Raw genomic sequence first — 18,596 nt, 5'->3', positions numbered from 1 at the left:
GGCAAGAGAATATCCTTTGCCCTACTCATGTGATATTCTTTCATGAGCACCAGTGAAACTTCTTGAAAGGCTTTTCTGTTTTCAGTTAAAAATTTTCTTGCCTTCCATTCTCTTAAGTCTTCTCCAGTCTAGCTCCCACCCCATCACTTGGCAGAAACTGCCCTCACCTAAGTGAGACCAGTGTAACCAGTGTAATCACATCACTAACTGAGGACATATTTCCATCTTTGTCCCAGGCTCAGCAACAATTAACTCTCCTGACCAAACACCTGCTCCTCCTTGAACATTTTCTGCTGTGGCCTTTTTTGTTTTTTTAGTAGACAGTTTTTTTTTTCAGAACAGTTTTAGGTTCACAGCAAAATGGAGTAGAAAGTGCTTCCCTGATGGCTCAGAGGATAAAGAATATGCCTGCAATGCAGAAGACCCAGGTTCAATCCGTGGGTTTGGAAGATCCCCTGAAGAAGGAAGTGGCAACCCACTCCAGTATTCTTGCCTGGAGAATTCCACGGACAGAGGAGCCTGGCAGGCTACAGTCTGTGGGATTGAGAGGAGTCAGACATGACTGAGAAAGTATGGAGAGTCCCATAAATCCTCTAGCCACTGCACAGGCATGGCTTCCCACCAGAGTGGGACATTTGTTACCAAAGATTAACCTCCATCCATATGTCATTATCACCCGACTTCCACGGTTTACATTAGGGTTCACTCTCGGTTGCATATGCTATGGGTTTTGACAGATACATTACAACATGTACTTGTCTGTGGCTCCACATTTTCCTGGCTTTCCTACGTCTCAGATGATGCCCTGCACTTCTTTTCTAGGTTTTCTTCTACCCAATTTAAAAATTCTTAATTCATTTATTCAACATATATCTATAATAGGTAAAAATTTTCATTTTCAGAGTGAGGTATAGTGGGAAAGCGGAGAACGCAATGGCACCCTACTCTAGTACTCTTGCCTGGAAAATCCCATGAATGGATGAGCTTGGTAGGCTGCAGTCCATGGGGTCACTAAGAGTCGTACACAACTAAGCGACTTCCTTTCACTTTTCACTTTCATGCATTGGAGAAGGAAATGGCAACCCACTCCAGTGTTCTTGCCTGGAGAATCCCAGGGACCGGGGAGCCTGATGGGCTGCGGTCTATGGGGTCGCACAGAGTCGGACACGACTGAAGTGACTTAGCAGCAGCAGCAGCATAGTGGGAAAGATACTATAGGTAAGAGACTATTCCATTTGAAAAATTGTATCTTATTGAATGTGTTAATTTCTATTGTACAGCAAAGTGATTGAGTTATATACATACATATTCCTTTTCCTATTCTTGTCCATTATGCTTTATCACAAGATATTGAATATAGTTCCCTGTGTTACACAGTAGGACCTTGTTTATCCATTCTAGATATAATAGTTTGCATCTGCTAGCCCCAAACTCTTAATGCATTCTTCCCCAACCTTTCCTTCCCCTTGGCTACCACAAGTCTCTTCTCTATGAGACTACTCAAGTAGTTGAAGTTCCTGAAAGGTCAATCCAAGATCTCTTTATTCAGTCGTTGGTACAGTTTTGTATTTAACACACACTGGCCTCTGTACTAAACACTGATGTCAGAGACTAGAGCAGACTCAGTCCCTGTCCTCTTAGATCCTAAAAGTCTAACAAAGGAGATCGACATTTATCAACAAGTAATTACTATTTGTGACGAGTACATGGGGGAAAAAAAGACAGGAGGATAGGGGTTTAGAGTGGGCAGAGGGGAGCCCTAGTGTAGAAGATCAGCAGTGACCTCCTGGGGGAAGAAGTGACCTTTCAGCTGAGAGCTGAGGAATAAATAGGAGTTAGCCAGACAAAAGTGTGTGTGTGTGTGTGTGGGTAGGGAAAAGCCTATTTCAGAGAGGGAGTGGCACAGATGAGGGCCCTGAGTGCAGCAGAGCGGGTACTATATGGTTTATATTGCTGGGCCTTTAATGTTTTTTGGCTGCACCTGAGAATTAAACCAACATAAAACAGATTAACAGGAGAAAAGCATACGAATTTGTTCAAGTTTTATGTAACACACGAGCCCTCAAAAGGAAATGAAGACCCCAAGAATGGTACGGCCTACATGCTATGACAAACCTAGGCAGCGTGTTGAAAAGAAGAGACATTACTCTGCTGAAAAAAGTCTGTATAGTCGAGGCTATGGTCTTCCCAGTGGTCACGTACGGTTGTTAGAGCTGGACTGTAAAGAAGGCAGAGTGCCAAAGACTGTGCCAAACACCTTTGAACTGTGGTGCTGGAGAAGACTCCTGACAGTCCCTTGGACAGCAAGGAGATCAAACCAGTCAATCTTAAGGGAAATCAACCCTGAATACTCATTGGAAGGACTGATGCTGAAGCTGAAGCTCTGTATTACAGTCACCTGATGTGAACAACTGACTCATTGGCAAAGTCCCTGATGCTGGGGAAAATTGAGGGCAGAAGAAGAGCATGTCAGAGGATGAGGTGGCTGGATGCATCACCCATGCAACGCATATGAATTCTGGGAGATGGTGAGGGACAGGGAGGCATCGTGTGTTGCCGTCCTTGGGGTCGCAAAGAGTCAGACACAACTGGGCAGACAAACAGCAAACAACATGCTTTTACAGTGGGTTGTATGAAGAGCAGCAACTGTGGCAAAGTTAACTGTTTGGGAGTCTACAAGAAGAGAAGCCCTGTTTCTACACAGGTGTCTGTTCACACTTGTCTATTTCAACACACTTGTCTGTTTGTATAGAATTCTCTTGGCTTCAACTCCCTGTTGAAGCCCATAATGAGAGACCATAGTCCCTGCCAACTTCAGGACTGCAGCCTGCTAAAACCCTGAGAAGGGAGTTTGTGGGTACTTTGAAGCAGAGAACCCAGCAAAATCATGCCTGGACTTCTAACCTATGAAAACTATGAGATAATAAATGTACGCTATTTTAAGCAACAGAGTGGTAATTTGTTATGTGGCAATAGAAAACAAACATAATCATGACATCCTGGGGTTGACAGGAACTTTCCTCTCTCCTCTTCACTTTCCTGTTCTGTCTTTCCTTTTTCTCTGGCTAACTCTCTCCCATATTTCATCTCTAGCTCCCTCTTGCAGAATGCAAATATGGTGCTCGGCTGAAGTCACAGCTCAGTCACATCCCAGCTCCATAGCCTTGGACAAGTTACTTTATCGTTCTGACCTTCACTTTCCTGATCTATAAATAGAAATACTAAAAAGGTTGTAATGAAGATTAAGAGATAATGTCCATAAGTGTATAACTAGAGTCTGTGGGCACTTTGAGCAGGGAAAATGCACAGAAGCTGGTGAAAGTCTAGGACCCAATATGAGGTGTGAGCTCTAAGCTGGGAGACCTAAGGGGCCAGACAGGGTGTCTTTGGCTTTCATTCATTCACCTGACAATGTTCAGCTGGTACTACCACATGCCAGGTCCCGGAGAAATAGAGGACCCAGCCGTGGTCCCTGACTTCTTAGTTGACACCCTATTCTGGGAACATTGCCCTTGCTGGACCCCAGTAATAATGATGGGTTTGCATTGCACCCTCTCTACTCTTATCAGACTCCCGTGATGGTTTGATTTGCTTAGCAGAAGACCTAGAGTCACATCTGTCTGGTTCTGGATCACACAATGATGTGGGTTGGAGTCGATAGAAACCACTGGAAGGTCGTGTGGGTATGTGTGCTCAGTTGCTCAGTAGTGTCTGACTCTTTGTCATCCCTATGGACTGTAGCCTGCAAGGCTCCTCTGTCCATGGGATTCTCAAGGCAAGAACACTGGAGGGGTGTTGCCATTCCCTTCTCCAGGGGATCTTCCTGACCCAGGGATCAAACCCAAGTCTTCTGTGTCTCCTGCATTGGCAGATTCTTTTACCACTGAGCTGTGTGGAAAGCCTTAATAATCCCTTAATACATAGAGGGGGAAACTGAGGCTCAGAAAAGAAGAGAATGTGCCAAAGTTACTAGGTGGACCCAGCTAGCAATCCTCACTCTCAGAGTTAACAAGTGATGAGGAAGACAAGTCCAGACAGAAGGAATGTAAAAGGACAAGGGTGGGAGCTGCTGCTGCTAAGTCGCTTCAGTGCTGTCCAACTCTGTGCGACCCCATAGGCGTCAGCCCACCAGGCTCTTCCGTCCCTAGGATTCTCCAGGCAAGAACACTGGAGTGGGTTGCCATTTCCTTCTCCAGTGCATGCATGCATGCTAAGTCACTTCAGTCATGTCTGACTCTATGCGACCCTATGGACAGCAGCCCACCAGGCTCCTCTGTCCACAGGATTCTTTAGGCAAGAATACTGGAGTGGGTTGAAGAGGGTGCAATTCCTAAGTGGTTTACAAAGGTAGAGAGGGAGGAGAGGACCCAAGTCAGGGGCATAGTTAGAAGAAAACACTTAAGTGGGATGGCTTAAAATGAACAAACCCACTCATGGTAGGAGAGATAAGGTGACATGGTCAGGTTGTGGTGGAGAACCTTGAATATTCAGCTGAGGAGCTGGAGTAAAGCCATAAGAGTAAGGAGTGGTTAACGGGCTAATCTCATTTTCAAAGACAACAGGCGCAATGTGACAATGCTCTGGTGCTGTCACGCCAAGTGGAAGACAGAACTGGTGACTTGTAGGAGGATGGTGGGATGGTTCTCCTGGGTGTGGGTCTCCTCCTCATGCCTCCTCCACTGCCTCTTCTTGGTTTCCTTATCTCCTTCCCTCTAGGACATTCTATATGCTCTCTGGCAGGGGCAGAAGCATAATCTCCTGACGCTTATTGTTGTTGTTCAGTGGCTCAGTCATTTCTGACCCTTTGTGACCCCACTGCCTGCAGCACTCCAGGTTTCCCTATCTTTCACTATCTCCTGCTGCTGCTGCTGCTAAGTCGATTCAGTCATGTCCGACTCTGTGCGACCCCGTAGACAGCAGCCCATCAGGCTCCCCCGTCCCTGGGATTCTCCAGGCAAGAACACTAGAGTGGGTTGCCATTTCCTTCTCCAATGCAGGAAAGTGAAAAGTGAAAGGGAAGTCACTCAGTCGTGTCCGACTCTTAGCGACCCCATGGACTGCAGCCCACCAGGCTTCTCCATCCGTGGGATTTTCCAGGCAAGAGTACTGGAGTGGGGTGCCATTGCCTTCTCCATCACTATCTCCTAAGTTTGCTCAAATTTATGTCCTTTGAGTCGATCTTGGCATCCAACCATCTCATCCTCTGTCACCCCCTTCTCCTCCTGCCCTCAATCTTTCCCAGATCAGGGTCTTTTCCAATGAGTCAGGTCTTTGCATCAGGTGGCCGAAGTATTGGAGCTTCAGGTTCAGCATCAGTCCTTCCAATGAATATTCAGGGTTGATTTCCTTTAAGATTGACTCTTTTGAGCTCTTTGCTGTCCAAGGGACTCTCAAGAGCCTTCTCCAGCACCACAGTTAGAAAGAAACAATTCTTTGGTGCTCAGTCTTCTTAAAGAGCTTCCCTTGTGGTTCAGGGGCTTCCCCGGTGGCTCAGACAATAAAGAATCTGCCTGCAATGCGGGAGACTTTAGTTCGATCCCTGTGTTGGGAAGATCCCCTGGAGGAGGGCGTGGCAACCCACTCCAGTATTCTTGCCTGGAAAACCCATGGACAGAGGAGGCTGGTGGGCTAGAAAATTATTAGAATTCTAGTGATTTACTAGAATTACTAGTAATCACTGAATTACTAGAAGAATGTGATGACCATTAATAGTCGAGAAGACAGGTTTTAAAATCAGACCTGGTTCAATTTGCTTAAACTCTCTGTCCTTGTTTTATTGACCATAAACCTGGGAGAATAGTTATAGCTATTTCAAGCCAAACACTGTTGCCAGTTTGGCAGTGAACTGAACATGAAAGCAAGGGGGGTATTCTCTAACGCTAGCCATCCCACATGGCCAGAGAATTCTCACCAAGTGATGTAGTGGGAGGCCAGAAGCCCCTTCATGTCCATCAAAAGTGGGGGATGCACATAGGGAAGTGTATGCAACAGCAGGGTGCTAGGAACAGCTCTTCAACTTCGTATCAAGCAAGAAAAAAGGAGATATACAAAATCCCTAGAACAACTGAATCTGTGTAAACTAAAACTTGGACACAAACAGTGCTACTTTAAATGCGGGGAAGGTTAGAGGGGTTGGAACTGGGGAGAAAGTAGACAAGAGGACCTTGCCCAGCTGGTGACACACAACGGACAGGGGAATGCCACTCACTGATTGCAAAGTCCAACCACTGCCCTTCACCCGCCTTTGCAGATAACACTACCCCCAAATAGAAACAAAACAAAATAAAACACAACCAAACAAAACCCAAGACAAGGCTCAATCAAAATGTTCTTGCCAGTGACTGCTGCGAAATTTTCTTGATTCAGCAGGACTCCAAACTCCACCAGCAGCTTCAGGGCAATCGTGCAGGGGGTCCCCAAGCTCTCCTCGGGCCTCTTCTCTCTCCCCTCCCCCCCACCCCCAACTGTGTCCTCTCCTCTGCTCCTCCTTTTCAAAAGGCCGGGCACCCTAAGCCAAATTGGAATTGGTTTGGCTGCCCAGCCCACTGGAACCTTGCTAGGAAGTTTGGCCTGGAAGGAAATCAAGTATTTTAAAGCTCTAGTGGGGGCTGGGCTTGCTGGCACCTAGTTCTACCCTTGAACAGGTCCCCTCTCTTTCCTCACAGCCCCGGGGAACCAAATATGGGGCTGAAGGGACCGATATTGACATAAAATCCCATCGGAATTACGGTGGGAGCGGCAGGTGAAGTGGTCACCTACCAAAGGATTTAGGCCTGGGGAGCCTCTACTGGCAGAGAAGGCAAAGGCATCCCACTCCAGTACTCTTGCCTGGAAAATCCCATAGATGGAGGAGCCTGGTAGGCTGCGGTCCATGGGGTCGCTAAGTGCTAAAGTGCTGCCTTGTGCTAGGCTCTAGGGATAGGGAGGAAAAGGGGAGATTCTTTGCCCCTTGTCTGATCAGGTGAAGATTTTACTAAGCTGATCCATTCTTAACCCAGGAATTCTTTACCTAGGCTAGTGGAGGCTCCTTAGACTCACCTGGAGAAACTAAACATTCATGCCTAGGCTTTACTCCCAGACGCTCTGATTCAGTAGAAAGTGGGCTCTGAATATGGATGTTCTGAACCTTTGGTGATTTTTATTGGTGGGGGGCACAGTATATATAAATGTGCAATTTCTATAAGGCCTTTTGAAATCATAAAAATGGCCTATGAACTGAGAGTCCACTTGGTTCAGTTTCCTTTTAGAACTAAGTGTGTTTGTCTTTTGCAACCCCCTTGAAGCCAGTCAGCATCAGTTTGAACATGTCCCTAACCACCCACCCCTGCCCCCAGACAGGATACTCAGTCCCCTCAGAGATAGCTTGGTCAGTCTAAGAAACACCTCAGCTTGCCCCAAGTCCTCTGTCTTTTCACCTCCTGCCCAGTAACTCCTCAGCAGCCAGGTGGAGTTTTTGTTATTCTACAAGTCCTAAGAACAACTGGAGGAGGTAACCTTCCAACATTTGATGCTTTATGCCATGAAGATCTATGAGGGGCTCTTATCATACACCCTTAAGACTGGAAGGGGCCTCAGAAATTTTACAAACATACACACACACACACACAGTCAGTTCTCAGATTTTGGTGTTAGTTATTTTCTAAAAGTTGCTGTAAACACAAATTAGTGAATACTGAACAATTGCTCCTAAGGAAAATACAGGGTTAGGCATCTGCAAGTCTCTGCGCACGACATATTTTGTCAGTTGATCAATAAATAAGCTGGTTTTATGTGTTTCTGTTTAAAGACATCTTGTTATTTGTATTTGAACTCGGGGCCAATAACACTATAACTCATGTATGAGCCAAGTTCAGTATTTTCTTCACAGTGCACCTCACACCCTCCTTGTATCTAGGTATACTTCAGGCACCATGGTTGCAGGAGATTTTTTAAATGGTGAAATCAACAGCAAAACACAAAAATGTGAAAAACATGGCACAAAATCATGAGAAACACGTTTGTTTACAGCATGAACTGGACAGGGTCTTGTGTAACCTCAACTGAAAACAGACATGCGGGGCAACTCACATTTTTCCCCCCGCCTCCAGAGCTCTTGGAATATTGACTTTGGGGTTACGGATACATTCTTATCAGTAGGAAAATCCGCAAATTCAGAATCAGCCAATAAAAATCATCCCCTAAATATATAATATATCCACAACATATATTTGGTCCCTGTTTCAAGTGCTAAAGGCTTTGCTTCTATCACCTCCCTTAATCCTCAAAAGACAAAAGGTCACACAGCGGTGACCTTTTCCACCTTTTCCACTTTCCTGGTGGCACAGAGGATAAGAATCCGTCTGCCAATGCAGGGGACACGGGTTCGCTCAAATCCCTGGTCTGGGAAGATCTCACACGCCCCTGAGCAACTAAGCCCCAGGTCGCCACAGCTACTGAGGCCGGGGCATCCAGAGCCTGTGCTCCCCAACAGGAGAAGCCACCACGGTAAGAAGCCTGTGTACCCAAGGAAGACGAGCCGCTGCTCCTTACAACTAGAAAAAGTGCGCAAAGCAAGGAACATCCCGCAAAGCCAAAAATACATAAATAACGAACAAACAAACCATATTATAAACACTAAAAAAAAAAAGTCACGGCTAGTGACAGGACTTTGGTTTTATTTTAGACATTCATATAATAAAACCCGTCCCCCCTCCCCCGTAGTGTATCTCTTCCAACTTCTCGACCTATAGGATACAGAGCAACTCCCAATATTTCAAAATTTTTCCTCAGGCTACTCTCGTGAATCCAGTCTTCCTTCAATCTCAGGCCTTGCTGCAGGCCACAATAGCCCTCAGCATAGACAACCTAAACCTGAAGGATTGGTACTAGGCTATAGAGCCTTTTTCAAGGGCTGAAAGGGACGGAGTTTCCAACCAACCGGTGAATTCTCGCCTTGAACTTTGTCCGCTTAAGTCCCCTAGCACTTCCCTCCCTGCACAGTCATCGCCGGTGTCTCCGCGCACGCGCACGTTTCCAGTTCTGCCCGCCCCGCCCCGCCCCTCGGCCGCCTCCTGTTGCTTCCCTGACCCCAAGAGCTCAGGCGGAGCTGCAGCTTCAGTCTGCGCCAACCTCAGACCTGAAAGCTTTACGTCCGCTGCGCCCGCCTGTGCCCACAGTGGTTCGAACAATGTCTTTGGTCGCTTCACAGTCTCCGCTCCGGAATCGGGTGTTTGTGGTGGGGGTTGGGATGACCAAGGTAAATAGAGCCATGAGTCCCCGGAGGTGGGCTCCCTGCTCCGCTCAGCCTGGGTGAGGCCGCGGGAGCCCTGAGTGACCGGGAAACGGGGTTGGGGTGGGTTGTGGGGTGTCAGGACTTGTCGCCGTCCGTCTGTCTGCCCTTCCTACCGGAGGGCGCCACTGGCTTCCCACCGCCCAGCTCGGGTCCTTGTCTGTGAGGCATCAGAGTGGCGACTCGGATGGGTTGTGATGTTGATGTCTCTGCGGAATCATAATGTCTCAGTGTTGTTCTGCGGCTATATGTTCCTCCTTCTTCCCTTTTCTTCCTGGGGCGCAGTTTGTTAAGACCTCCTCAAGATGACCCAAACTCCGCACCTCCTTTGAATATGGGTGGAAACCTAAGTTGTGTGGACTTGTAACTGAGGCAAGGTTTGCCCCATACCCAGGAGGAAAGCAGGTCGTGAATGTCGCCAGCCCTGCACTTCCAGTAATACTCCGTGTTGGATCCCTTCTCAGTTGCAACTGTAGGAGTAGAAATCTCAGTGATGCTCAGCGTCTTGGCACAGGTGGCAGGTTTTCTACATCCTCCGACCTTTGCGTTTCTCACATGGTACTCTGCTTGCTACTCAGGAGGCCAGAGGCAGCTACAGTCTCACTTGATTGTATTTCTTGACATGCTCACTACCTTTGTGCTCTGCTGCTGCTGCTGCTAAGTCGCTTCAGTCGTGTCCGACTCTGCGAGACCCCATAGACGGCAGCCCACCAGGCTCCCCCGTCCCTGGGATTCTCCAGGCAAGAACACTGGAGTGGGTTGCCATTTCCTTCTCCAGTGCATGAAAGTGAAGAGTGAAAGTGAAGTCACTCAGTCGTGTCCGACTCAGCGACCCCATGGACTGCAGCCTACCAGGCTCGTAGAGAAAACAACAGAAAGCAAAGCAACAGAGGCATAACAAAGTTTGGGACGAAACTATCAGTACTTTAGCATCACCTCTGTGTTCTGTGCTCTGTACTCTAGTGATGCTAAAGTACTGATAGTTTCGTCCCAAACTTTGTTATGCCTCTGTTGCTTTGCTTTCTGTTGTTTTCTCTACTTAAGACCATTTGTCTTCACTTGGTTAACTTGTTTGCATTTTTAATACTCCCTTCCCAGGACGGAGCTCGGTCCCTACCTCTTTTGTCTGTTTTTTTTTTTTTTGTCTTTTATATTTTTTCCTACCTCCTTTTGAAGAAAATGGGCTGCTTTTCTGGGTGCCTGATGTCCTCTACCAGCATTCAGAAGTTGTGGAATTTACTGGGCGTTTAAATGTTCTTTTGATGAATTTGTGGGGGAGAAAGTGGTCTCCCTGTCCTATTCCTCCGCCATCTTAGGACCACCCCCTTGTTTGCATTTTTTAAAAGATCAATTCAGATCTTCTAGGAGAAGTTCTGATTCTCCTGACTGTCCCATAGAGCCCTGTACTTAACCTCTGTCTTAGTACTTTATATTTTATCCTGAAATTCTGTTTATATGTCTATATTCTTCTTTTGCATATAGCCATCTCCCAGGTTAATTAATTGCTATACCTCTGCTGCTGCTGCTGCTGCTGCTGCTAAGTCACTCCAGTCGTGTCCCTCTAGCACTTTGAAAATGCCTTGTGCTTGAAGAGCTCAGTAAGTGTTAGTTGAACACTATTAAATGCATATGCTTTGTGACAGAGGGTTCCTATGGGAAGTTCTCTTTCCAAGAAAACAACCTTAAACTTTTAAGGTCCTGCTCTGTGTTTCATAGACAGCTATGTATGGCAGAAAGGCAAGGGAAATCTAGGGGATCTTTGTATAAGGGCAGTAATCCCATTCTTTTTTAAAAAATTTTTATTTATTTGGCTGTGTCAATTCTTAGTTGCAGCACATGGGATCTTTAGTTGTGGCATGTTGGCTCTAGCTCCCCAATCAGGGATCAACCCAGGGCCTCCTGCATTGGGAGCTCAGATTCTAAGCCACTAAACCACCAGGGAATACCTTCAAAAAAAATTTTTTTTTTTTAAATTTATATACTAGTCCCCTCTTCAGGGCTCCATCTACATGATTACCAAAGACCCAAGTTCTTAAGGAATGTATAATATGGAGAAGGAAAGGGTAAACCATTTAAATATGATGTATTAGGACATTTTGGAGAAGGCAATGGCAACCCACTTCATTACTCTTGCCTGGAAAATCCCATGGACGGAGGAGCCTGGAAGGCTGCAGCCCATGGGATCGCTAAGAGTTGGACACAACTGAGCGACTTCACTTTCCCTTTTCACTTTCATGCATTGGAGAAGGAAATGGCAACCCACTCCAGTGTTCTTGCCTGGAGAATCCCAGGGATGGGGAAGCCTGGTGGGCTGCCGTCTATGGGGTCGCACAGAGTTGGACACGACTGAAGCGACTTAGCAGCAGCAGCAGCAGCAGGACATTTGGTTAAGTGTAGTAGATTGGAAATATGAATTTATTTCTTTTGGTGCTTTCCAACTCTCACAAAAAATGACAGTAAAGAAATTAAAGTATTAACCCATCGGGGTAAAGTGACTAGGAGAGGAAACAGTAGAACGATGTCAGAAAAACAGTGGATGATTAAAAGCTGATGGAAGTGTGGTTATTGATTCAAAACAGAAACTCAGAGCTCAAGTTCTTGAAGAAGGATTATACTGGTTGAGTCTTCCTTCAGAACTTGAGAAGGTTTAGGACCTGTGTGTACTAGATGTCAAGTAAGGTGGGAATGAGAGGAGGGAAGAAAAGCACTTCCCTGGTATAATTGGATTCCAAGATCCTTTTTACCACTAGGTCACTATCAGTTCCTTGTCAAGGTATTGGAGACTTGTTCTCTGGAGAAACTGAAATGATGCGTCTCTAGAATCATCTGACCTTTAGGTTTAGTGGAAGACAGGAGTGAGGCCCAAGTTGAAAAAAAGGAATTAAATGGAATTCTGTATAGTATTAAATGATAGTAATTACCAGCCCTGTTCCCAGAGCACTGGTGATCAGATACATGCTAGCTTCAGGGCAAATTTTGGAAATTATGTGAAAAGACTCCAGAGAAAAGTCAGATTATCACTCTACTCAAAGGGAAAGATTTTAATGGACTTGAGTATAGCAAGAGTATGAAAAGTTGATTGATATTCTTTTAAATTCAACATTGCTTTTAGCCTGTCAAAAACTCCCACTTTTCACGTTTTAGTCTAGTATTAAAAAAGAATATCCACAATTATCTTAAAAGGCCATTAAAGTCCTCCTCCTTTTCTAATCACATATCTGTGTGAGGTCAGATTTGCTTCATAGACTTCAACCTAAAAAATAATGCCAAAGGTTGAATGAAGAATCAGCTGTGTCAGATGAAAGAATTCACCTGCCTCCTATGAAAGCAGATATTAAAGAGAATTGCTCAAGTGCAAAACAATGCCCCTCATCAGTTTTTCTTGAGGGGAATATAATTATTTTTAATAAAATTATTTATGTTAACATATAATGGTTTTTTTTTTTTCTGAGTGAATTGTTATTTTAAATGTCCTGTTATACGTGCTAATAGGGTAAATATTGGTAACTATAACCCTCATGATCAAAGTTCTGGCATCTTCAGTGATTTTTAGGAATGTAAAGCTGTCTTGAGACTGAAAAGTTTTGAGAATTACTGGTTCTAATCATTGAGTACTAAGAGCTACTAACAACACAAAGAGAGAAAATCATATGCTTCCAGATGAAAAAATAGACCACTACTGATAGTTTTGCCAAAGAGATAGAGTGAGTCTGTAAGATTCTGGATCCAGCTGCCAATCTGTGGGACAGAGAACAGAGGAACAGGTTGAACTGTATGAGTATGCGATCTACAAAGTCCAGAGTGTGGGAAACTACTGTCCCAGCATCTGGGTTCTTTAATAGATGTGTTGAGAGGAAAAACATGTAGTGGAGGGGAACCTGTAAATTAAAAGAGAATTTAAAAGACCCATAATTTTTTTTAAAAGGCAAGGCTGAAATATAGTGTCCAAGACACTTGGGTGATAGAACTACGAAATACTACAAGGAAGCAATTATTATAAGGATCAGGATAATAATTACTTTGGGGGTGAGGCGGGGTTGAGGTAAGGGACAGCATGTTTAGAAGAGTGTGTGGAGTGGCAGGGAAAGTTCTGTTTTTTAGTTTGTGTGGTTGTTGTCAAAGATAAAGGTAGACACTAGGTAAAGTGTTAGGGCAGATTTTAATAAATAGTATGCTATTGCAAAAGTCCAATGTGCAGTAACTTTATATACATGTGAGTAGAGAAGAGGAATCAGAGAAGCTTGAATAGAATTTGGTGAAGGAGAGAATATTTGTCAATGATTTGTACAAGAGTGTTTGCTTAAACTTTAAAAAATGAGGCAGTTAACTCCAGGAAAAACAAAACAGATTGCTCAATGAACCACATATAATCATAATATACAACCTGGCTCAATAATAAGCAACATTGTCTTAATAAGGTAAGCACTATGTAATGATTTAATTTAAAACTTATGTTTCCACTGTATAAGGAGGATGAAGAACTGTAAATATATAAGTGAGGTGGTCTAAGAGACCTAATTCTCATTGTCCCATATTGAAGACTATGATATAATTTCTTAAATTGATAAGTCAAGAAATAATAGTATCAGAATATTTAGAAATGTGACATTTTATAAAAGAAATATCTGAAAGGATTGAAAATGGATGTTTTGGGAGCAAGTAAGACTAGTGAGTGGAGGGCAACAGATTGCTATTTTTATTATAGGCTTTAGGGTAGGTTTTTATTTTTTTTTTGCATTTCTTTGCTCTGGAATTTCCTTTTCTGTCAACCCTACTCCAGTGTTCTTGCCTGGAGAATCCCAGGACCCCAGGAACCTGCCCACCAGCTGCCGTCCTGGGATTCCCAGGCAAGACACTGAGTCGGCTGCCATTTTCCTTTTCAATGCGTGACTTAAAAGCAACTGTTGACTTTCCTTTTCTTTTATTTACCTAGCTCCTACTCATCCTTAAATACCTTATTTAAATAAATATCAGTTCCTCTGGGAAGGCATTCTAGTCCTCTGAGGCTGGGTAGTTGTCTCTCCCAGATCATTCTGTACTTAGGACCCTGTTGCATAATACACTGTCTTCCATTAAATAAGTTCCCTGCAGGTACAAACTGTATATTATTTATTATCAGAGTCCAGCAACACTGATAGAGACTCAGATTTTTTGTTTAAATGACTAGATGAATGTATTTCTGTGGTTCTCTCTTGTGAGAGACTATCACCATAGTGTTTCCTTTTGTTATCTTCTCTATTTCTAGTTCACAAAGCCTGAGTTGAGAACAGAGACTACCCTGACTTGGCAAAGGAAGCAGGTAAAATAGAATATTTAGATCTTTGAACATTGTAGTTTATTGTGTGGTCTGTCTTGATTGTGGAGCAGCCTTGCAACCTTCAGAGGACTCTTGATCAAAGATGTTTTATTTTCAGGGCCAAGGAGTCTAAGCTTAGATATCAGTTGTTTAAAGGGAAATTCTGGTTTCCAGAGATTAAATTGCCAACATTCAATGGATCATAGAGAAAGAAAAGGAATTCCAGAAAACATCCACTTCTCCATCACTGACTACATGAAAGCCTTTGACTGTGTGAATCACAACAAACTGTGGAAAATTCTTCAAGATTTGAGAATACCACACCACCTTACCTGTCTCCTGAGAAACCTGTATGTGGGTCAAGAAGCAACAGTTAGCACCTTACATGGAACAATGGACTGGTTCAAAATTGGGAAAGGAGCATGACAAGGCTATTTATTATCACCTGTTTATTTAACCTACATGCAGAGTACATAATTCAAAATGCCAGACTGAATGAATCATAAGCTGAAATCAACATTGTCAGGAGAAATACCAACAACCTCAGATATGCAGATGATACCACTTTAATGGCAGAAAATGAAGAGGAACTAAAGAGTCTGTTGATGAGGGTGAAAGAGGAGAATGAAAAAACTGGCTTAAAACTCAGCATTCAAAAACTAAGATCAAGGAATCCGATCCCATCACTTCATGGCAAATAAAAGAGGAAAAGGTAGAAGCAGTGACAGATTTTATTTTCTTGGGCTCCAGAATTACTGTGGATGGTCACTGCAGCCATGAAATTAAAAGACGCTTGCACCTTGGAAGGAAAGCTATGACAAACGTAGACAGCATATTAAAAAGCAGAGACATTGCTTTGCTGACAAAGGTTTGTATAGACAAAGCTATGGTTTTTCCAGTAGTCATGTACGGATGTGAGTGTGAGACCATAAAGAAGGCCCAGCACTGAAGAATCGATGTTTTCAAATTGTGGTGCTGGAGAAGATTCTTGAGAGTCCCTTGGGACAGCAAGGAGATCCAACCAGTCCATCCTAAAGGAAATCAGTTCTGAATATTCATTGAAAGGACTGATGCTGAAGCTGAAGCTCCAAAACTTTGGCCACCTGATGTGAAGGGCTGACTCACTGGAAAAGACGTTGATGCTGGGAAAGATTGAAGGCAAACAGAGAAGAGGGTGGCAGAGGATAAGATGGTTAGATAGCATCACTGTCTCAATGGACATGAATTTGAGCAAACTCTGGGAGATAGTGAGGGACAGGGAAGCCTGGCATAGTGCAGTCCATGGGGTCACAGAGTCTGAACAACAAACTTAGCACACTGGAACAACAAAAATTCGGCAAAGTTTGTTTACAGTCCTTTGGTGAGACCCAGTATTGGAAAATCCCATGGACTGAGGAGCCTGGTCCCATGTCCATGGGGTCGCAAAGAGTGTTTAGGTACAGTCCTCCTGTTCAAGCCTTTTTCCTGTCCTTTCCTTCCTTCTTTCCCTGTCAGATTGTTGCCAGGCAATTCAGAAAAGATTATTCTCATTTTTCATTAGATACTCTTGTCTCTCCAAGTACTTGTGCACTCAGTGTTCATAAATTAGATTTCATTTCAACTCCATTATACAGGTCTGTGTTTATTACTATACAGGGAATCAGAGCATCTCTGTCCCCTGAAAGAAAGGTTTGTGAGATTTGATTAGCTGATGTTGATTCTTTAGGTGTATAATATTCATTCAGTGTTTATCGTTTGGTTGTTGAATCTTTTCCTCCTGACTATTGTCTCCAAACAGCTTCTACTTTTCTTTGAAATAGGAAATGCTTTAATCAATTTTTCTATGTATTTTTGTTCTATTTCTTTTAGTTAGTTAAAAGTAGTTACTATAAAAATGTATGGATGGAATATTTTGATTATAAGATGGTAATGTTGAAATGAAGTTATTAAGTTTGAGTTTACCTCTGGAATTGTCTAATAACAAGAAATTCAGTTTGATTGCTTCTATTTACTGATTACAATTTTCTTCTTTTGCAGACATTGTTAGGAAAATAAACTCAATTTAAAAAAGGATTTTTATGTAGAATATGCACTTTTAAAACATAGCTTTGTTTTTATAAAACCCCTTGGTTCCAACTGTGAGAAGTGAGAGGAGGTGAGAAGTGCAAAAGGGTGATTCTGTTCACGTATCTGATGTAGTTCTAGGTGAGTATGTTCACCTTCAGCCTACATCAGTCATGTTTAGTTCAACATGTATCTAAACGTCACTTGGTGGGGAAGCCCCTGAGATCCTATAAATGATTTTGTTCTCAGCCCTCTGGGCTTACTTGTCAGCTGTGGTGGTGAGGCAAGAGAATTGGTTTAACGGAAGTCTTACCCTCTAATTCTCCAAACTGGTTTAGGAGGAGGTTCTGCTACCTTCCCTGCCCTCATTATTTCCTAAATGCATAGTGTAGAGGGAAGCGCAACCAGCAGGATTGTGTCCTGTCACATTATTTAGAGACTTCTTACTCTTTACACAGTCCTGCCCATCTTCTTTCCCTCAGAGAAAGGTTAGGAATCCCTCTGCAGCTAAATGCAAAGTGGTAAAGCCACACCATGTAACTCTCTGAAACTGTTTCTGATATTGAAAGTTACTTCTGTGCTTCCTTTGTTTTCTAATCTCTTTAACATTTTTACTTAATAATGATTTAAATCTGAAAATATATGAAGACAACCTGGTGTTAGGAGAAAATGTTCAACAAATATTAAGGAGTACATCCGGGTCACTTGGGAAGATTCAGTCCAAGTCTGGTGTACAGATCTCAGAGCCTTTGCCCTCTAAGTAGGGAAAATAAGGCAAGTTCACATACATGGTGAGTAGACCATGGGAGGTGCAAGATGATTTGGCCACTTAGAGGAGTATCAGAGCACAGGCTAAACTTACACCTTTTCACCATAACTCATTCTCTCCTACTAATTATAAGAGCAATGCATGTTATTTATTGGAACATAGATATATATGTATATAATAATGAAAACAAAATTTGTAACCCAAGCCTGAGACAGTGCACTAAGTCGTGTCCGACTCTTGCGACCCCGTGGACTGTAGCCTGCCAGGCTCCTCTGTCTAGGGCATTCTCCAGGCAAGAATACTGGAGTGGGTTGCCAGCCTAGCAGCTGTTAATATCTTGGTGTGTTCTCTTTTAATATTTTTTTTCTATGGCTTTCTGGGATCATATTCTAAATGTGTATCATGATTTCTAAAACTTATTATTATAAGCTTTTCTCCTGTCACTTAAAACTGAAAAAAATTAAATTTTCATGTTTCTTTGTATATTTATGCCATATTAAAATTTTTTTAATTGTTTATTTTTAATTGAAGGATAATTGCTTTACAATGTTGTTGGTCTCTGTCACACATCAGCCTGAAACAGCCATAGGTATACACATGTCCTCTCCCTCTTGAACTTCCCCTCTCCCTCCATTCTGACCCACCTGGCTAGGTTGTCACAGAATACTAGGCTGAACTCCCTGTGCTACAGAGCAGCTTCCCGTTAGCTATCTGTTTTACACACAGTTACATAGATATTTCAGTACTACTCTCAGTTCGTCTGACCCTCTCCTTCCCCCGCTGTGTCCATAAGTCTACTCTCTCTGTTTGTAGGTTCATCGGTATCATTTTTCTAAATTCCATATATACACATTTATACATGGTATTTGTTTTTCTGACTTACTTCACTCTGTATAACAGTATGCTATCATTTTTGTTGTATATTTGCTTTACAGCTTTTTGACATTTTAGAAGAATGATAGTGAACATCTTGCTAAACACAAATATTTGTTCTCATCACTGGTTATTTTTGAGGACAAAGCCTAGAAGTAGACTCATTGGAGCAATGAATATAAACAGTTTCATCAGTCTTGACAGATTATTTTTCAGACCATTATTAGTTTTACTGGGATCATATGAGAATGCTCTTTTTTTTTTTGCTCGTACATAAAGCAGGAAAAGAAAGCTGGTTTGACTAAATCAATCCCATGGTCAATCATACATATGTCTTCTTCAGTTAA

General features: G+C 43.2%; 1 protein-coding gene across 1 annotated transcript in view; it reads left to right on the top strand.

Annotated features, from left to right (window-relative positions):
- Positions 1-9,064: 9,064 nt before the first annotated feature.
- SCP2 (sterol carrier protein 2) overlaps positions 9,065-18,596 on the top strand; it is a 118,720-nt gene continuing 109,188 nt past the window's right edge. The window contains exons 1-2 of the mRNA XM_070368040.1: positions 9,065-9,251; positions 14,529-14,567. Of these exons, the coding sequence (XP_070224141.1) occupies positions 9,167-9,251; positions 14,529-14,567 (124 nt within the window). The 5' untranslated portion in view covers positions 9,065-9,166. The remainder of the gene's footprint in view (positions 9,252-14,528; positions 14,568-18,596) is intronic.

Source organism: Bos mutus, chromosome 3, assembly GCF_027580195.1.
Source record: "Bos mutus isolate GX-2022 chromosome 3, NWIPB_WYAK_1.1, whole genome shotgun sequence".
Lineage (NCBI taxonomy): Eukaryota > Metazoa > Chordata > Mammalia > Artiodactyla > Bovidae > Bos > Bos mutus.
The sequence above is the reverse complement of the archived record's forward strand: the minus strand, read 5'-3'. Positions and strand labels throughout refer to the sequence as shown.